The 16623-nt window shown below is 47.2% G+C and overlaps 1 protein-coding gene across 2 annotated transcripts in view; it reads right to left on the bottom strand.

The window, feature by feature from the left end:
* Positions 1–16623, bottom strand: part of COL5A1 (collagen type V alpha 1 chain) — a 127618-nt gene that overhangs the window by 97421 nt on the left and 13574 nt on the right. For both annotated transcript variants that reach the window (XM_052668038.1, XM_052668039.1), the window contains exon 2: positions 3657–3824. In XM_052668038.1, the coding sequence (XP_052523998.1) occupies positions 3657–3824 (168 nt within the window). The remainder of the gene's footprint in view (positions 1–3656; positions 3825–16623) is intronic.

Raw genomic sequence — 16623 nt, 5'->3', positions numbered from 1 at the left:
ATGCGTTACTAAAGGAGTTTGTTTGATCAGATTCCAGTAGACGACAAAAAATTAGGGTACCCTACAGGGCATAACCTCATTTCAGCAGTGCGAGACGTGCAGGGTATCTTTCCTCCAAGGTCCAGGCTTTCACAACAAGGATTGCATTGTACTGCTGGGTATCTGCTTGGGAAATCTTATACCAAGCAGAGCAAAGTGGGGCAGCCCTGCCATGGGCAGCAGGGTATGTGTGTGTGACCATCTGCGTGCGGCAGCGAAGGGAACAACAACAATAGAGCATTTTTCAGCTGCAGATTCGCAGCCATATAAACCGCAAAAATTGTCAAGCTCAGTGCCCAAAAGCTTCCAATAGGTTTCCTCTGCCCCTACAGGCTTTTCTTAGATGGTATCCCAGTGGGGCATAAGGGATTCTGACCTGGGTACAGGGGCGTGAGCAGGGAATTCTTCTGATTACAGCACAGCTCGCGAGTTCAAAAAGAAAGAGGCCACGAAATCACTCTTTTCTTCTGCCTGGGAATTGCTCAAACTTTATTAACCACTGCTGTGAGTGAATCTAGCCCTCCAGCAGAGGACTACACTGCAGAACAACGGAGGAGGCAGGAGAAGGCATGCAAATGGTACACCGAGCGGGCAGCTGGGGACACCTGCACAGACGCACAGTCAGCATCGCTCACCCAGTTAGACCACGTTTGTAAAGAAGCAGAAAGCATCTTCTGAATGGAGGACTCAGTCAATAATTCAGTGCTGTGGTAATAATAGAAGGATTTTCCTCCTAGGACACAGACCCAGATATCTGGCAAAGGCAGGCATCTGATCTTGGTGCCTCCCCTAGGATGAACTGAGCTTTATCTCCCTCCTGCTGAATATACACAAATCCTCCTGTAGAGCTCAATCAAGACCATACGCCTTCCTGGTTCCAATTACAGGCTAGAGTTTGGGGCCTTTTATGTAAAATAGTTCATGTCCAAAATTTCATTATGAATCCACAATACAGTACCTTTCAACTTGAGCAAGCTGCCAACTCATTAAAAAGCTGCTTTTAATTTTTTTTTTCATTATTATTAAAATGTCTCCATGGTGATGTGAGTTTCTCAACCCAAATAACCATAACAGATGAATTATAGCTGACATTACTGTTACTGCTCTGCTGTCCTGGCAAAATAACAATGCCTTCACTGTCACAGAAGTGACCCAGGCTATTGAGTGATGTATGAAAACACATCCGCACGGACAATATATACATGACAATAAATACATGGAGAGCATAGAAACTGTTCCAAATCCCTTTAAAGACAGGGAAGTCATCCCCAACAAGGGGCTTGGGAATAAGCCTCGATTTTCAGTCCACTCAAGTGAGCTCACTGCACATCCCTCTCTCCTCCTCATAGCCCTGCACTAATGCTGAGTTTGGCTCACTGCAGTGTCTTTATTTTTAACCTCATGACCAAAGCCTTTCAAATTTACCACATTCTGCTAAGCAGCAAAGGGTTTGGACCCCCATTCTGCAGATGGATCCATGGGGAGAGCCAGCATCGCTGCTCCAGCAGCCAGCACTGAGGTGTGGGGTGGGCACAAGGGCGGCACGGCCCCAACATCCACTGCTTCACATGAGCAGCTGGCATCTGCAGCACGCTCTGCTGCACACAGAGCAGCATCAGGCCCAGCTTCTTCCTTTCTGAGTGCTGGGACCAAGGATGGAAGGCTCTCATGCAAGCTCAGCCTTTGAAACACAGACACCAGGGATGCCTTCCTAGTGCTGGTGCTGCAGGTGTAGCAGAGGGGGCTGGCAGAGCCCTGACTCTTATCTGGGAAGGACCAGAAAGCTTTAGCCATATAACACACACACAAAGAAAAACAACCAGCAAAAACAACGAGATGATCCAGTTCCAAGTACAACCACAGAGCAGAACTGTTGTGCAAGTTGGTGCCGTTCCCACAGCCACTTCTCAGAGCAGAACAGCTTCTTGGTGGTGTCACCAAGCTCTGGTCTTGTTCTTCATCTGAGAAAACTTTCAGTTTTGGAATGGATGTTTTCCTCAGAATGACTGTTCGAGTTATAACAGAGATTCTTCAGCTCTTAAATACATTCATATCTATACGTGCAGACACCCACAAGCAGCACATAGAAGGCAGAATTTGCTGAAAGAATGCAAATGACATTCTGCTGGCTGCCACTGAACACCCTGCCTCTCTTGCTTCTGCTGGAAGAGCATGGTTTTGCGGGGAAGCAGAACTTATTCATGGAGGGAGGACAAAGAGCATCTCAGCAGATTTTCTCACTCCTGTGGGTTTGAAAAACAGACAGGCTTTATATATATCTCTTGCTTTGCTGGCTGTGGCTGCAGAAGCAGAATGCAAAACCCATAAAATTACCATCTTAGAAAAACACCAACTTCTAATTAGCACAAAATATTATGCACTGTGTACGCTTGCCTGTGGTGCTCAAGAGCAGAGAGGGCAAGTCATTCTGTGACACACAAAGTCACCAAAGCCACATTTCCCCTAACGCACTGTGCTGCAATCACTTCGATGCCTTTACCTCCCCTCTCTCACTCATCTGGTGGTGTGAGCTCAAGTCACGGCTCGTTATGGGGATGTATTGAGCAAACAGCTGTGGTTCTGATGGAAAACAGCAGGGCTTCCCCGCTCTGCTCTTCCCTTCCCATCTCCTGAGCAAGCAGAGCAGATTATTTCATAAGAGTCCACAGAGAGGTAGAGCTGTCTCAATTGCTCCACCATTGTCCAGTGGAAGTGATTGAGGAGTTGCTTGATGACATCAAAGAAACACCATCTGCATCTCACCCATGAAAAACAGCAGATGCAAGCCACGAACTCAGAGGATGTCCAAACAGCGAGATGAGTCAAAAACAAGATTCTCACACGATATGGAGTTACCCTCTGCGACCATGGTTCGGTTCTGCATGCTCTTAGGTTGAACTCCTTGAAGCAGCGGCAACCAATGTTTGCTAAATTGGCTGGAAGTCACTACTTTTCTGCTTTCTGCACCAAAAAAGGCTGTCGGGCAAGATTTCACAGTGGCTCCAGCAACCACTGGGAAGCTCTTAAATCCACTCTGTTCCAAACTGGAAACATTTCCTCAAAGCAGCACTCTTCAAGGGCTCTGTAAACTCCTGTGTCTTTGTGGCTTGCTCTAATGAACCTCCAGCCTCTTCAAACAGTCTTCTTGAGACATCTGTTCTCGTGGGGCAGTCTACTCTTTTTTTATGGTGCTTATTTGTGTTATGAGACACCACAGCCACAGAATAGGCTCCTACTGTGCCTGGCACTCCACAAACGCAGAGCACAACGCGGCCTGCGCTCCTTTGCATCTTCCAAGTCTCTCCCAGCTGGACGTCACTGTGTGATAATGAGAGCACAAACTTTCTAATATAGGAGAGAACATACGTGGAGGCATTGGCCACATCTCCCTCGATGAAACCTGTCACTACATGCAAATGTGATGACAAAAGGACTTACTGCTGCGTTTGATGGTTGCAAGCTTGCAACCCACCCCAAAAAACAGCAGAATCACTCATTCTCCGCCAAGGGAGCATGCATAGAGAATAGGAAGCGTGTAGTGCCTTGTGTGTGTCTGGAGAAGCTGAGAAAAGGATCAGGTATTTCTAAATAGCTAACACAAAAAGCTGCAGACTTACCAGGATACAGCTGCTTTGTCGGTGCACTGAGCTGAGCATCTTTTGTTACTCTGTAAGCAACATCTGCTTCTTTTGAAGATCTTCTGCTTGTGCAAAACCCTGTTGTTCTTGTGATACCATCAGGTAAATTGTGAAAATCTAATACCTTCAAGAGGTCTGCAGGTTCAGCTGCCAAAAGAAAAGCAGAGAACAGGAATTAACAGGCAACAGGGCCAGAAGTATGCTAAGGCAAACCTTTTACTCTTAAATTAGTCGATGTAAAGAAAAATAAGTTTTAAAGCAAGCACCAGAGTGAGCATCCCTAAGGATTACACACTTGTACCATGAGAAACAAGCACAGGGCAATTCACACCAGCTGGAATAACAGGTAAACCCACGGCCATGCTTAGGGTTACAAGCGAGCTGTGGCAGAATCATCCCAGTGTGATGTGTCAGTGCTGGTCCTGCTCCTGCAGGCTTGCTCAGAGGATTCTGTGTGCAGCACCCAGTCCTGCCTGGGGCAAGGAAAGGAGATTTCCCCTTTGGCAAGCATTGCCTTGTGCTGACTGCTGCACAAAACATACACACACGTGCAGGCAGCAAAACACAAGTTTGATGGAAGGGGAAAAGTCGAGTTATACGCTGGCTTTCCAAAAAAGCACGTTCTGGTTTCTGTGGGAATTCAGGGCATGGCAAGAGCCTTCAGCTGAGCGTGCCCTGAAGCAAGCATACAGGCACTAACAGTGTGAAGCACAAAGCTCCTGGCCTCAGCCGTCCCTGTCCTTATCCGCCAGGCTCATGACTTCACAGGGCAGCAGGAAAACCTGTGTGTATGTAAAGGAGAGGTTCTCACACCCAGCGCACCCACACAGCAGGCTCCAGCCACCTCCAGATATTGAGGTCTCTAGAGATTCAATCACATGAGTGATCCATCTCGTTAAGTTCCTCATCTGGTCTTGCTCACACTGGGAGAGATGGCATCTCCAGAAGTGCAGTAACCAGACCCAACTTTAAATGCTTGCAATAAATTGTTTTGAATCCTGATCTGATACTTGCAGCAAAGTGCTGTCAGAAAGACGAACCGCCCAACTCAGCAAACCCATGGCAGCACCCAAAGCAAACGCATGCACGACAGCTTCATCTAGCCCTGCCTGCACAATACATCACAGCTGTATTCATTTGCCCCATGATCCATTATTTTCCCTGAAGAGAGACATCACTCAGAGCTCAAGGGCAGCCAAACATCGTGCACTCTGACATTTGCAATATCCCAGCCAATCTCCTGGGCCCCAGCTCCCACCTGTGTCCCAAGGCATCCCATTACTGCAAAGGCCATGGAGGCACACGGCATCCCCATCACCAACATGGCAAAAAGTAATGAAAAAATAAATGATCTCCAAGAAGACAGGAAGATAATAACAGGAGGAAGTTTTCAAGGGAGGGAAAAATAAGAATAACGAAAAAAGGGCCTCATCGTGGGCTCAAGCACTCACTAGAAAGACCAGAGAAAAGGAGTCACAGGAAAACATCCCAAGAGCCTGTACCGTATGCTACTGATTGCATCCGTGGGGAAGGCTACAGCACACACATCAGCATTGAACAAGCACAAAAAACAGCAACGGAAAGAAATACGACGAGCAGATCTTTCACAGCACAAAAAGCTTTGGTTACCAAGATGATCTGCCTAATATTTGCATGGAAAAGTCACGTACATTTTTAGGCAGCTTTAAAAAAGTTTCCGTAATCCTGAGAAATCGGGTCCTCAACTGAGAGATTACAAACATATGGCAGATCCGAGTCAACGCTGCAGATAATAAACCAGCTGAGAGAGCCTGGCCCCAGCAGCACGCAGCTGTAACGTTTCCTCGTCTCTCATTCTTGTTAGACACAGAATATGGATGACATTTGTCTAAGCTGCCTTTACAGCTTGGATCTTCCCACTGCATTCGACCAGGCTTTGTTTCACTCAGAGATTCCTGCATGCGCACAGCACAAGCCGCCTTTAAGCGACTCAACTGCTTGTTCTCCAGTTCTGCTTCCAGCCCCCTCCCTGTGCTCCGGGAGATTCAGATCAGCCAGCTCCCAGCCACCTCCAGAACTTATTTATGGAGAAGAGGGGAAAAAGGCAGAGGCAGGGGGAGGGGATGCGAATTCCAGACTCCTGACATCAGCTGCGCTCCCCAGGCGGCTGCAGGGGATTTGGAGCCGAGCTCATCGAGCTGCTATAACTGTGAAGCACACAGAGAGGAAGAGCAGCACGAAGGCACCAGCAGCACATTTTGCTGGCTGTATGCATTAGCAGAATCACATCGCCTCCCAGGCCTCCAGCTGCTGCTCGGAGCTCTCCCACCCACCCTCATCCTCCATCATGGCACTCCGTGCTGCGTTCCTCCTTTCTGAAGGATGATTTCAGTGCCTGCTGCCCCACGCAGCTCTCAGGCTCCCAACACAAAGTGCAATTCATCTTCGTTTGGAAGACTCTCCGTCCTTCTCTAACTGTGACGGATGAGCTCAAAGCGAGACGTTCAAGTCTAACAGCAACAACCTGGGTGCTGCCCAAGCAGCAGAATGCAGACTGTGAATCACATCAGCAAACAGGAGTGGAAAACCATGGGTCAGATGTGTGCGTGTCACCTTTGCTCACTCCCAGAGAGGCAAGAAGCCAACCAAAGTCCTCAGCCCATTCCCACTGCACTCCAGCACTGCTCTGAGGAGCAGTTCAGCAGCATGGAATCCTCCAGCGCTACCCAGAAAGCTGGGATTCACACAGGAGCCACTCCTGTTTGTGCCCAGTTAACCAGTTTATTTATTTCCCCTTCAGCCAAATTCAAACACTGCAATCTCTTGCGTGGAGCTCTGACGGAATCACTCCAGAAGGACAGAGCCCAGGCTGACCAGGACTGGCCCTGCAAGGTATTTCTTATAAGCTTGCACTGGGCTTGGCCTGCATCCGAGAACTCAATTAGTCGTTGCTTCATGAAAGCTTTTTTTTTTTTGCTGTTTTATGAATACCATTACTATGCCACGTTACACACTGGATCATTCTTTCACCTGAGATGCACAGGGCTGCCCAAGGAAGGCAGCAGCTCTGCCCCTGCTGCACCAGAGAAGGATGGCCACAAACCCAAAAGGCAAAGCAGCAAATGACAAATATCCACAGTCAGATCCAATCTGGGGCTTTCCTGGGCTTCAGAGAGCCCCCAAAGCAGCACCCAACAGCGTGGGACACCCTGTGATGAGACAACAGAGCATCACTCCTTGTTCTGCACAGGGCAGAGATGAAGGACCCTGTGCTGAGCACACAGTGGTGAGAGTAGGAATGAAATCCCTAATTCCTCTGTGTCTACTCAGGGCTTAAACCACAAGACTAATACGTGTGTTAATCAGGTTTGTAATGATTTAATTACATGCTAAAGCCTGGCATAGAGGCAGCTGGTATTAGGTTTATAATACCACTCTCCACAATGCAAAGCAGCAGAGAGTGAGCTGTCAGATCCAATTCCACCAAGCTGCTAACCTGCACTGAGCTTTCCTCAGTTTGTGCTGCTTTCTCACCAGGTTTGATAGCAAGCCCAGGCTCTCCCATGTTTCATCTCCCCCGGCCAAGGCATCTTGCTTTGTGTTTACCTACAGAAGTTGAACTTCTTCAGCATTGCTCTGCTCATCCCACTCCCCAAAGCACTTGGCTGAGTGTCAGGATACACAAGTTGCTTATACGTTACCTGGGGGTATCTGCAGCCCCAGTGTCTGAAAGGTTACCTAACAACGTGTCACAAGACTCAAAATAACTCCCTCCCATCATTTTTCATGGCAGTTCATCAAACCCTTATCCCCAAGGGAACCTGCAGTAGTTAAACTCCCCAAATCAGAGCAATGGTGCTGCAGTGTCAGCTTACCAACAGCACTTGATAGACTCCATGAGCCAGCATCCAGACTGACCTTTTCCCATTCACAGATCTCTATGCATTTTCCAGTAAGGATGCTACAGCAAAGTTTGCTATGGCTGAAAACAGACCTGCTTTTCCAAGCTCCTTTTGCTCATCACTGAAATGGTCACAGGGTCCCCAGACCCCAGGGTCCCCCCACAGTCCACCTCAGTGGAGCAGAAACTGAACAGGCTTTAATACAGTAGTTTAAATGAGGGAAATCTGCACACACACACATAGCTGTCATGGCTGCGTGTGTGGCAGTGCAGGTGCCTTCTTATGGACAAAAGTGTCTAAGAGCAGGTTTAAGAAAGTACGTAGTGAATGGGGAAGTCTATTTCCATCTTAAAGTACATCCAGAGCTTGTTCAGTGCTAGCTGACAGCATGGTCAAAGTGCAGGAGTCAAGAAAACACCCTTTCTTCACCCTTTTGCTTTATAACATCCTTCTAAGTGAAAATATTCCCCTCCAATACCCTGAAATAATTCTGCACAGCCAATGTATTTTTCAATTAATGTAAAAATTGTGACATTTGAGCACCTGGAAAAGGGGTCACCAACCCGCCATGGTGGAGAACCATTCCTCTATATTTGGTTTCTCAGCAGCCAAAGGGCATCCAAAGACTTTCAGGACTTCACGACACAGCACTGAGTCATACTACAGCTCACGTGCAACCATTGCCAAAGAGTCAAGGTCACAAGCTGAAGAATGAATAGGCATTCATGTTCCTGACTGATTCCAGGTGCCCTCTGCAACTCTCTCATCACATCATGACCCAGCAGTCTGGATGTTTGTATCCAAGTGTCACTTTGCTAATGATTCAGGCTCAATGGGAAGGAAAGCCCTTCTATGTGAACAGGCAATTAAGAGAAACCACAAGTCTCCACCTTCAGCAAGTAGCAGCACGAAGTAAGGTGAATGAGGATTATTTCCAAAGCAGCATCTCTTTGAGAAGATCCCCAAGCCTCAGAGAAAAGTGGAAAGAATTGTAATAGAAAACAGGAGGAGATGCACTGTTGTTACCCTGCACCTTAGCTTAAATCTCCCTGTCTTTCCTGCACCCGAGTTGCCCCGGATGCCCATCACCACCTCCAGGAGCAGCACGGGGCCCCAAACATGGGCAGATCCAGCTGTTGCACCCAGATGTGCTGCTGGTCACACACAGCACCTTGGCTGAGCAAGTGAGCACCAGGCAAATTGGGGGATGTAAGGTAGATGCGAAGCTCCCTAGCTTCAAGGAAACAAGGTCCACTGATGCCAGAGAGACTGCTCCTTAACATTCTCATCTCGTTTCTCTCATCTTTAAGCCTCAAAATCACCAGCATCTGTTTTGAGGAGGTTACAAGACATCATTTCGTAAGGATTTCCAGGTACTCAGATGACAAATATGACATTATTATCATCTTCCCCCCAGCTAATAGTGCCAATACATCTTGCACAAACAGCACTATGCAGAACAACACCACATCTCTTATCTCCTCAAACAGACAGGGAAGGTTCCGCAGGGCTGCCTGAACGCACAGCAAAAACACACCCTTGGGAAGAGATGGAGAGATCATTGCCTGCTTTTAAAGGAAAAAATGATTTCCAACAGAAGCCCAAAAGCCCCCGAGCTGTGAGTTAATGCTGCCCTTCAGCACAGCCTTCAATAAGGAAGGTGCCCACTTCACTGGTGGTTTCACTGGGGGTTTGCTTGCTCTCAAGCCACTGCCCAAAGATTTACATCTATATGTAAGATTATAGCAAGAATTATTCAAGCACCAGCAGGTAACAGCTCCTGCACCGAGATCCAAAAGAAAGCAAAATGCAGATGGGAATCAAACTGCTTCCCTGAGTAACATGCAGTCCACACCTGGAGAATCTCAACATATATTCACTGCACACCACCACTGAATTTTTAGCTCCAGCCCTTGGATAATTAACTAAACAAACAAGGTGGCAGAGGCTAAGGCAATATAAACAATAACATTAAGCTCTAGTTGCCACTGTTCAAGCATCCTTTGGACTGAACTATTAGCCCCTTGAATTCTTCAGCATAGCAGCAGCCCAGTAAAATGCAATGACATTTGGACAAAGGAAAGGCATTTGAAGAAGGACAACTGGGGAGTCTAAACCGCAGGGCCGAAGCTGTGAAGTTTGTTCCCTAGGAAGGGGCATAATATGGCAAAAAAAGGCCGTCTACAAACAGGGTCGGATACTCATCTGGCGCACATCAGCTTGGTTCCAATAACTGCAACAGATCTGTGTCAATTCACATTGCTGTAGATTGCTGAATATTTCACCAGTGACTCACATCATCCCCTTATGGGGTTTATAAAGGCCCAAATAGTCCCAACTGTGAACAAAGGAAACCATTATGCCAAGCCGGATTCGAAAGATCGTTATGTATAATCCCAAAAGGGACAGAAGGAAACCCAGAACTGACACTGAAGCAGCTCTGCAAGGGCTACGCTAAAATCCAACAGATCAAATAATCTTTGTTCCTCTGAGCATAAATAATTGCTTTTGAAATAATCAGTCATTTGGGTTCCTCACAAAGCCGTGGTGTCAGCAGCAAGGAGCAGCCTTTCCCTCTGCAGAATACGATTAAACCACGCAGAAAATCTTTGCTGCAAATGCCGCGCAGAACTTAAGGGCAATTCACAGCTAACAGGCAAGCACTGAAGATTGCGGGGAAAATCCCCGTTCAAGACAAGCAAATATCCCCATTCGTTCCAAAGGATGGATTGTTTCAGATTTTCCTGAGGAAGGAGGATGACAAGAGCAGCATCGCATCCAGGGGGAACCTTCCCCTTTCCCCACTGCTTGGATGGTGTTCTGAGTCACTGTGACATTTTGGGAAGCTTTCCAGCAGCAGTTTGGTTGCTGGCAGGAGCCTTGCCCTTTAGAAGCAGTGAGGGTGAATGGACTCTGAAACTTCCCAAGTTATTAGAGCCACAAACACTCAGCAGATCTGCAGAAGGAAACCGTGACCGTGCATGACTTCATCTTCTGAATGATTAACAGTGTTCTTAGAGCTCAGTTCTGGGAGCAGAGTCTGAATGCCAGCCATGAATGGATGTAAGTGAGGTGCAGAAGTACAGATACCCCTTCTCTTCATCCCCCTGAAATTATCTGGGTCCTTTATACAAAAAGAAAACCACCTGAGTCCCTGTAAGGCTGCAGATTGCTGCAGTGCTGTGGGCACACGTGCAGATGGACCAGCAGGGATAGAAACCTCACCCTTAGGCTCTGCCATCCACCTGAGCACAGCCTTTTGGAAAGCAGCTCTGTGGGTACTGCAGAGATGTTTTCTGGATTGAGGCAGGGAAATAACTGATGCGAGAGCTGTCCCCTCTTTGCACAGAACTTTTTTTGTCCCCATGGTAAGCAGGGAAGACCAGCAGCTCTGTATACACCCAACCACAGCACAGCTCACAGCAGGGAGGACTCCCCATCCATGGCAGCACCCTTCTGACATCAAGCTGTTCCAATGAAGGCACAGCTGGCTGCTCAAGCACAGGACTGCACATGCAGAACAGGGGTCTGCAGCCACCAGCATCACTCGGAGACCTCCAAGTCCCACTCCACTGTCACCATTTCATGACCCAACCAAGGCTCAAGTCTCACTTCAGGCTAAGAACAGTTTCAAGCAAAATATTCTCATTTGCCTAAGCACTTGTTATTTTCCAGGTGCTGCTGAGGGGTCATGGCTGTCTGCCCAGCTCCCCACACTGCCCTGTGCTCACAGCTCAGCCAGCTGCAGGCAGCACAGAGCCCCAAGCAGGTGTGCTGCAGGGGGGAAAGAAATCACAGCGCTTCGTCCCCACTCTAAGAAGAGCAATGTGTTTCCAGACACTCTGGCACTGGGACAACATTTGCATTTTCAAAGCACTTCATAATGATCAACTAATTAATGCTCTTTACAGTCTTCAATTAGGGCTCGATCCAACAGCGCGTTTAAGTCAGAAGTTTTGCAATCGGTTTTAATGCGCTGCAGAATTGTTCCTCCTGCAAGGAACAAAGAAGTTGGCATGCACATCTCCCAGAAGGGGCAGAGGAGAATAATACACAAAAAAAACCAACCCTGCAATCATAACCTCTCAGAGCATTGGCATCACACATCAGCAGCCGCCAGGGCTGCCCATCCATTCCAAGATGCTGGAGCTCACGACAGAGAACACCTTGCTTCCTCTCTTTGCTGTCAAACCGACTTGGCGCTGAACCCAGAACAAGGGCATCACCTTGTTTGAAACCATGGAGACATGGATTGAGGCCACCGATCCCCTCTGTGTGAGATCTCACTCAAAACTTTCCAGACAGAAACAGGCAGTTTTCCTGCAAAGGAACAACCCTGGCTTTATTTCATGCACTGACCACCTCACCGCGTGTGCAAGAGGGACAGAGAACAAATGGACAAAGTCTGAACATCCACCACTCCAAACCACCTTTTCTGCTGCCTCCTATAGCCAGCACAGCCCTTAAACATTTCGCAGTCCTTCAAGCAGATTACCCAACCACGAGCCTAATTAAAGGCATTAACACACACAAATCACCTAATTACAATTGCTTCCACCATGCTGCAGCTGCAGGTGGGTCAGTGACTGGCATTGCATCACCAGAGCATCACATCAGCCACTTAAAAGGGGAATGAAACCACAGAGAGGTTTCCTCCAGGCACGGGTGGCTGCAGTGCTTCCAGAGCAACCACTGAAGACTCGTTTTCATGCACTGCGGGTGCTTTGCTGTCCATAAAGTTGATGGAATCGAGTTTAAATAATTTTGATTTTCAAATATGCTATTGATTTTTATTTATTTATTTATTTATTTTAAAGCTCAACGCTGAATTATTTTCAGCACTAATGTTTACTTGGATATTTTGAAAATAAATATAAAAGCAATTCTTCCTTTCAGATGCTCGAGTCAATAAAACCTTAGCATTTGCTTAATCTCTGATTCTCCCCAGAAATGTAGTTGGAAGGCAAGTTTCCAATACCTGCTTCCCTTCATTAAAACCATTTCTAAAGCTTGTTTTCCAGTTAGCCACAGACCCACAGCCGTGAGTTCATCAGTTCTCAGCAACCACAGCAGTCTGGATGCCCTCAGGGCAGAGAGAAATCGACTGCTTACGCGTCCACCTCATCATGGTGCTCTCAGTTCCAACCCACTCTTATCCAGATCCCATTCCTGATCCAACATCTGCTACTTCCAATAGGGAATGAGCATCGTTTTACTTCAGACCACTGGAAGGTTTTATGGACCCATTAGAATAATATGTCAGCTGCCCACATCCAAACATGCACAGAAAGAGAGGCTCATCCAAACACAACACTCAGCTTCCATTCCTTTCCAATTCCATTCCTTTCCGAATCAAAAATCGTACGCACATTACATATTTCCCTGCTGCCCAAATTAAGTAACAGCAGGTCGGGGGAGGTTTCGCAGTCAAAGCATTCTGAGATGAGCAGGATTCCTCCACACCACAGCTTCCCAGTCCAGGCAAAGGTTGGAAGGGGTTTTATTCCCATCAGCTGAGCACATCAAATGGCATTAGCGTGATATCAAGAAACTGGTGTTTGGCCTCCACTGCCCTTTCCGATCTCTGACCCGAGAAAGCCAACCCATTAACTCCCTCAGAGCAGCAGCTCCATTACAAACAGCAATCAGGAGGCAAATAGCAGCTAATTACCACTCATGAGCCTCCCCCTACCTGCGTGTGGTGGGAGACAAACCCTCCATAGGAGCCATCACAGATCTCACTGCTCCTTCAGGAGCCCTGCAGAACTGATGAGGTTTTGCTCATCATGTAACAGCATCCCCATGAGATCACAGCTGTATTTGCTGGAAACCCACAAGGGCCATGATGACATTCTGTAGCACTGACCATGATTTATGTGGGTCTGCACAGTTTTCCCCCTTTCAGATATTTTCCATTAAATCTGATTACACTGATTTGTGCATTCACTGCTTAAGGAAATATCTGCTGCATTTAGCAACTGAAATTACTCCTCAGGTCTTCTGTTAAACACGAAGGAGAATTCAGACCCAAAGACAGTATCTAAATTGACATATTCTACTGTAAAAGCTGAAAGAAGCATCCAAGATAACCATCCAAAAAGCTTTCCCAGGACTCTAACGCTGGCCCAGACCAATATTTACATAATTATTCACATTTGTTTGCTTTAAATAAAGCTTTTTATTATTGTTACTTCGGCATTAACCAAATAATTAGAGGCCAATGACATCCACAACACCTGCTGCAAGCTCTGCTCATCTCTGCCTTCACTTCTCAGCCCAGTCTTGCCCTGAACACACACAGCTTGCCCAGCAAAACGAGCTTTAATTCTGAAGTCCTACTGTAGCATATAGGCATAACAGGGCTACAAGTAATCCATTTAGCACAGAAAATCAAGATAAATGCACGCCAAAGTACCCACAGTGGCCTTTACCAGGAATGAAATGTGCACAGGCCAGTTTTAAGGCAAGGTTTCAAGTAGACCGATGAAGCAGAAGATAAGAAGAGCCATTCCCAGTGCAGCAAGGAGCAGCCAGGAGATTGAGGCATTCCTGTGCCCCATCCCCAGCCACACAGCTGGAGATGCACTGCAATCCATGCACACACACAGGCTCCTCATACCAGTTCCTCCTGATCCCCTTTAAAGGACCAGGGCACAGTCCTGCCTTTGGGCACAACTTGTTTTCATCACAAGAAGCTCAGGTTCACCTTCTCACCTCCCCTCCTCACTGCCACATGCACACCACCAGCTGACAACGGATGGCTGACGTACATAATTCACTTCCTCAGTAGCTTTCTCCTCTGCTTTCCTCAGTTTTATTGTGCTCACGAGGCCTTTAGGGCTGGGATTCCAGTTACTGGAGGCAAGACAATCCAAGAGAACACAGCAGAGAGAGCAGAAATGAAGCTATCTGGAACCACCAAGCTAAGCTGGAACAGTAAGAAAGGAAATGTCTCACTCCATCCCATTGATCTTTCCACCCCCAGGATAGATGTGAGAACCTCAAACCCAGCACACTTTCTTTGGAAGCTTCTTCCAACAGGGATCAGTGCCTGGTCACCAGTTGCTCAGCCCAACACAAACCTCCTGGAGATGCTCTAGGGGAGCCCAGTGCAAAGGTGACCCTCTATTCACACTCATAAGGAGAACCTGACTCACTGTGAGCCCATTTAGCTTCAGCAAGAAAGCAATTAGTGTTCCCTGCTAGTAAAATGGCAGATAAATGTTGGGTAACCTTCCCACGAACCAGTCCCAAGGCACCAATAAAACTTCTCTAGCAAAACACTCCCAAATATGAATTCAACCATACTTGAAGACCCTGTTTCCAAACGGATTTCTTCAAAACCAAAGTCCTGTTACTGCTAAAAACACACACAGCCCAGCAGTAGTTTCCTTGCAGCCACATTTGATAGCTTAAAGCAAGCACAAGGACTTCCTTTCATATCACAAGCTGTAGGTTGCAGGATACGTTTTGCAGCTGAAATATTTTCCTCTGCTCAACTCTCCCCCATCTAATGAATGAAAGCAGCTGAAGATTTCGTTACAGCAGATAAGAAAATACGGTTGCATGTGGGCAGCTCTGCCTGCAGGACACATTTTCTCAATCTGCCTCTCATCATCATCATCGTAAAGATGCTTTCCATATCCCAATACATACAGCTCTGCAGAGAGCTGGCACCTTGACTGCTAGCAACCAACTTGTGAGTAAAGTGCTTGGACCCACAGCACAGTGCTCCCCACAGAGGGAAAGCACTGTGAGCGAGGGCTCCCAGTCTTGTTCTGACATTTGGTAACAACAAAGGACAGGTTTTCCATCAGACAACAGAATTCTCTAAAGGGAAACAAAATTCCAGCTTTGTACACAATGTGGCTCAGCAGAGCTGAGGTTTGCTATGGATGCCTGGCACAGCCATATGCTCCCCACAATTCTTCCATGTCTTATTCCCACCAAGGAACAGTATATTACACTGCTTTCAAACAACCCCAATATGTTCAGCAGCAATTTACTTAAGGCAAGGTGATAAAGCTGGCAGAATCCATCCCTAGGAGGCAGGTAATCAAAATGTACACTTGCAGAAGAGCACAGCACAGCAAGCACCATTTGCATGATGGTAAGAAATGCAATCACAGCAGGCAGAGCACCCAAAGCAAGCTATGATAACCACTACTGGTACCACCAGCACCCTGAGCTCTAAGCAAGATGCAGTTTGTGCATCAGGTTTTCTACCTGCACAAAATACCCTGACTTGATAAGCTAATTTTACATGATTTCCTCTGTAGAGCACTATGTTTACATATTGCATATACAAAAAAGGCACTGCCCTTTTTGTTTGCTTTCAGGGCTCACCGTGCTTGCTGAATTTATTTTCTTCCTTTATCAAAAGCAGAATAATACAAGTGCCCATGGGCAGAGTCACAGCAATCAGTGACAAATGGAGACAGTTCATCTTCCACTACAAGCACTGGACATTACTGACTTGACCAACCAATAAACTTCCCCTTTATCACCTATGCTAGAGAGTAGCTGTTAAGCACGTGATTATTTGGCTTTACATTGCATTTCTTGCCACTGCTACTCAGCCCCAAACACATCTTAACATCTCACCCCAACACATGCAGGAGAACCTGCCTCAGCCCCACAGCCCTCCCACTGCCCCCCTTCCGATGATGTTGGCCAACCTGCAAGGACCCAACCTGCCTGCCTTACTGCCCCTCAGCAGCCTAACAGGATCCCAGGGAAACGAGGCAGCCTGCTTGCAGACACTGCAAAAAGCAGCTGTTGCACCTCTGATCCCCAACAAACCACCAACCAGAATGAAGATGTTACTTCAAACTCAATGCCAACAGCAGCATTTGAATACCCACAGAGGTGGATGTTTGAGGGAGCCACACGAATAGCCACCAGCTTTAGGCAACAGCATATGGAACAACAATCTGAACTACGAGCGTGCAGCCACATCCCAGGGAAGTCTTACAACACACAAGTGGGAAAGATTTGGGAAAGCTTGCAGTCTTGCAATTAAACTTCCAGCTCAGTGCAAAGAAGACTTGTGTGAGCCAGCACAG

The sequence above is a fragment of the Tympanuchus pallidicinctus genome, unplaced genomic scaffold (assembly GCF_026119805.1).
Source record: "Tympanuchus pallidicinctus isolate F22 unplaced genomic scaffold, pur_lepc_1.0 scaffold8, whole genome shotgun sequence".
Taxonomy (NCBI): domain Eukaryota; kingdom Metazoa; phylum Chordata; class Aves; order Galliformes; family Phasianidae; genus Tympanuchus; species Tympanuchus pallidicinctus.
Note: the sequence above shows the minus strand (reverse complement) of the source record. Positions and strands in the feature narration are given on the sequence as shown.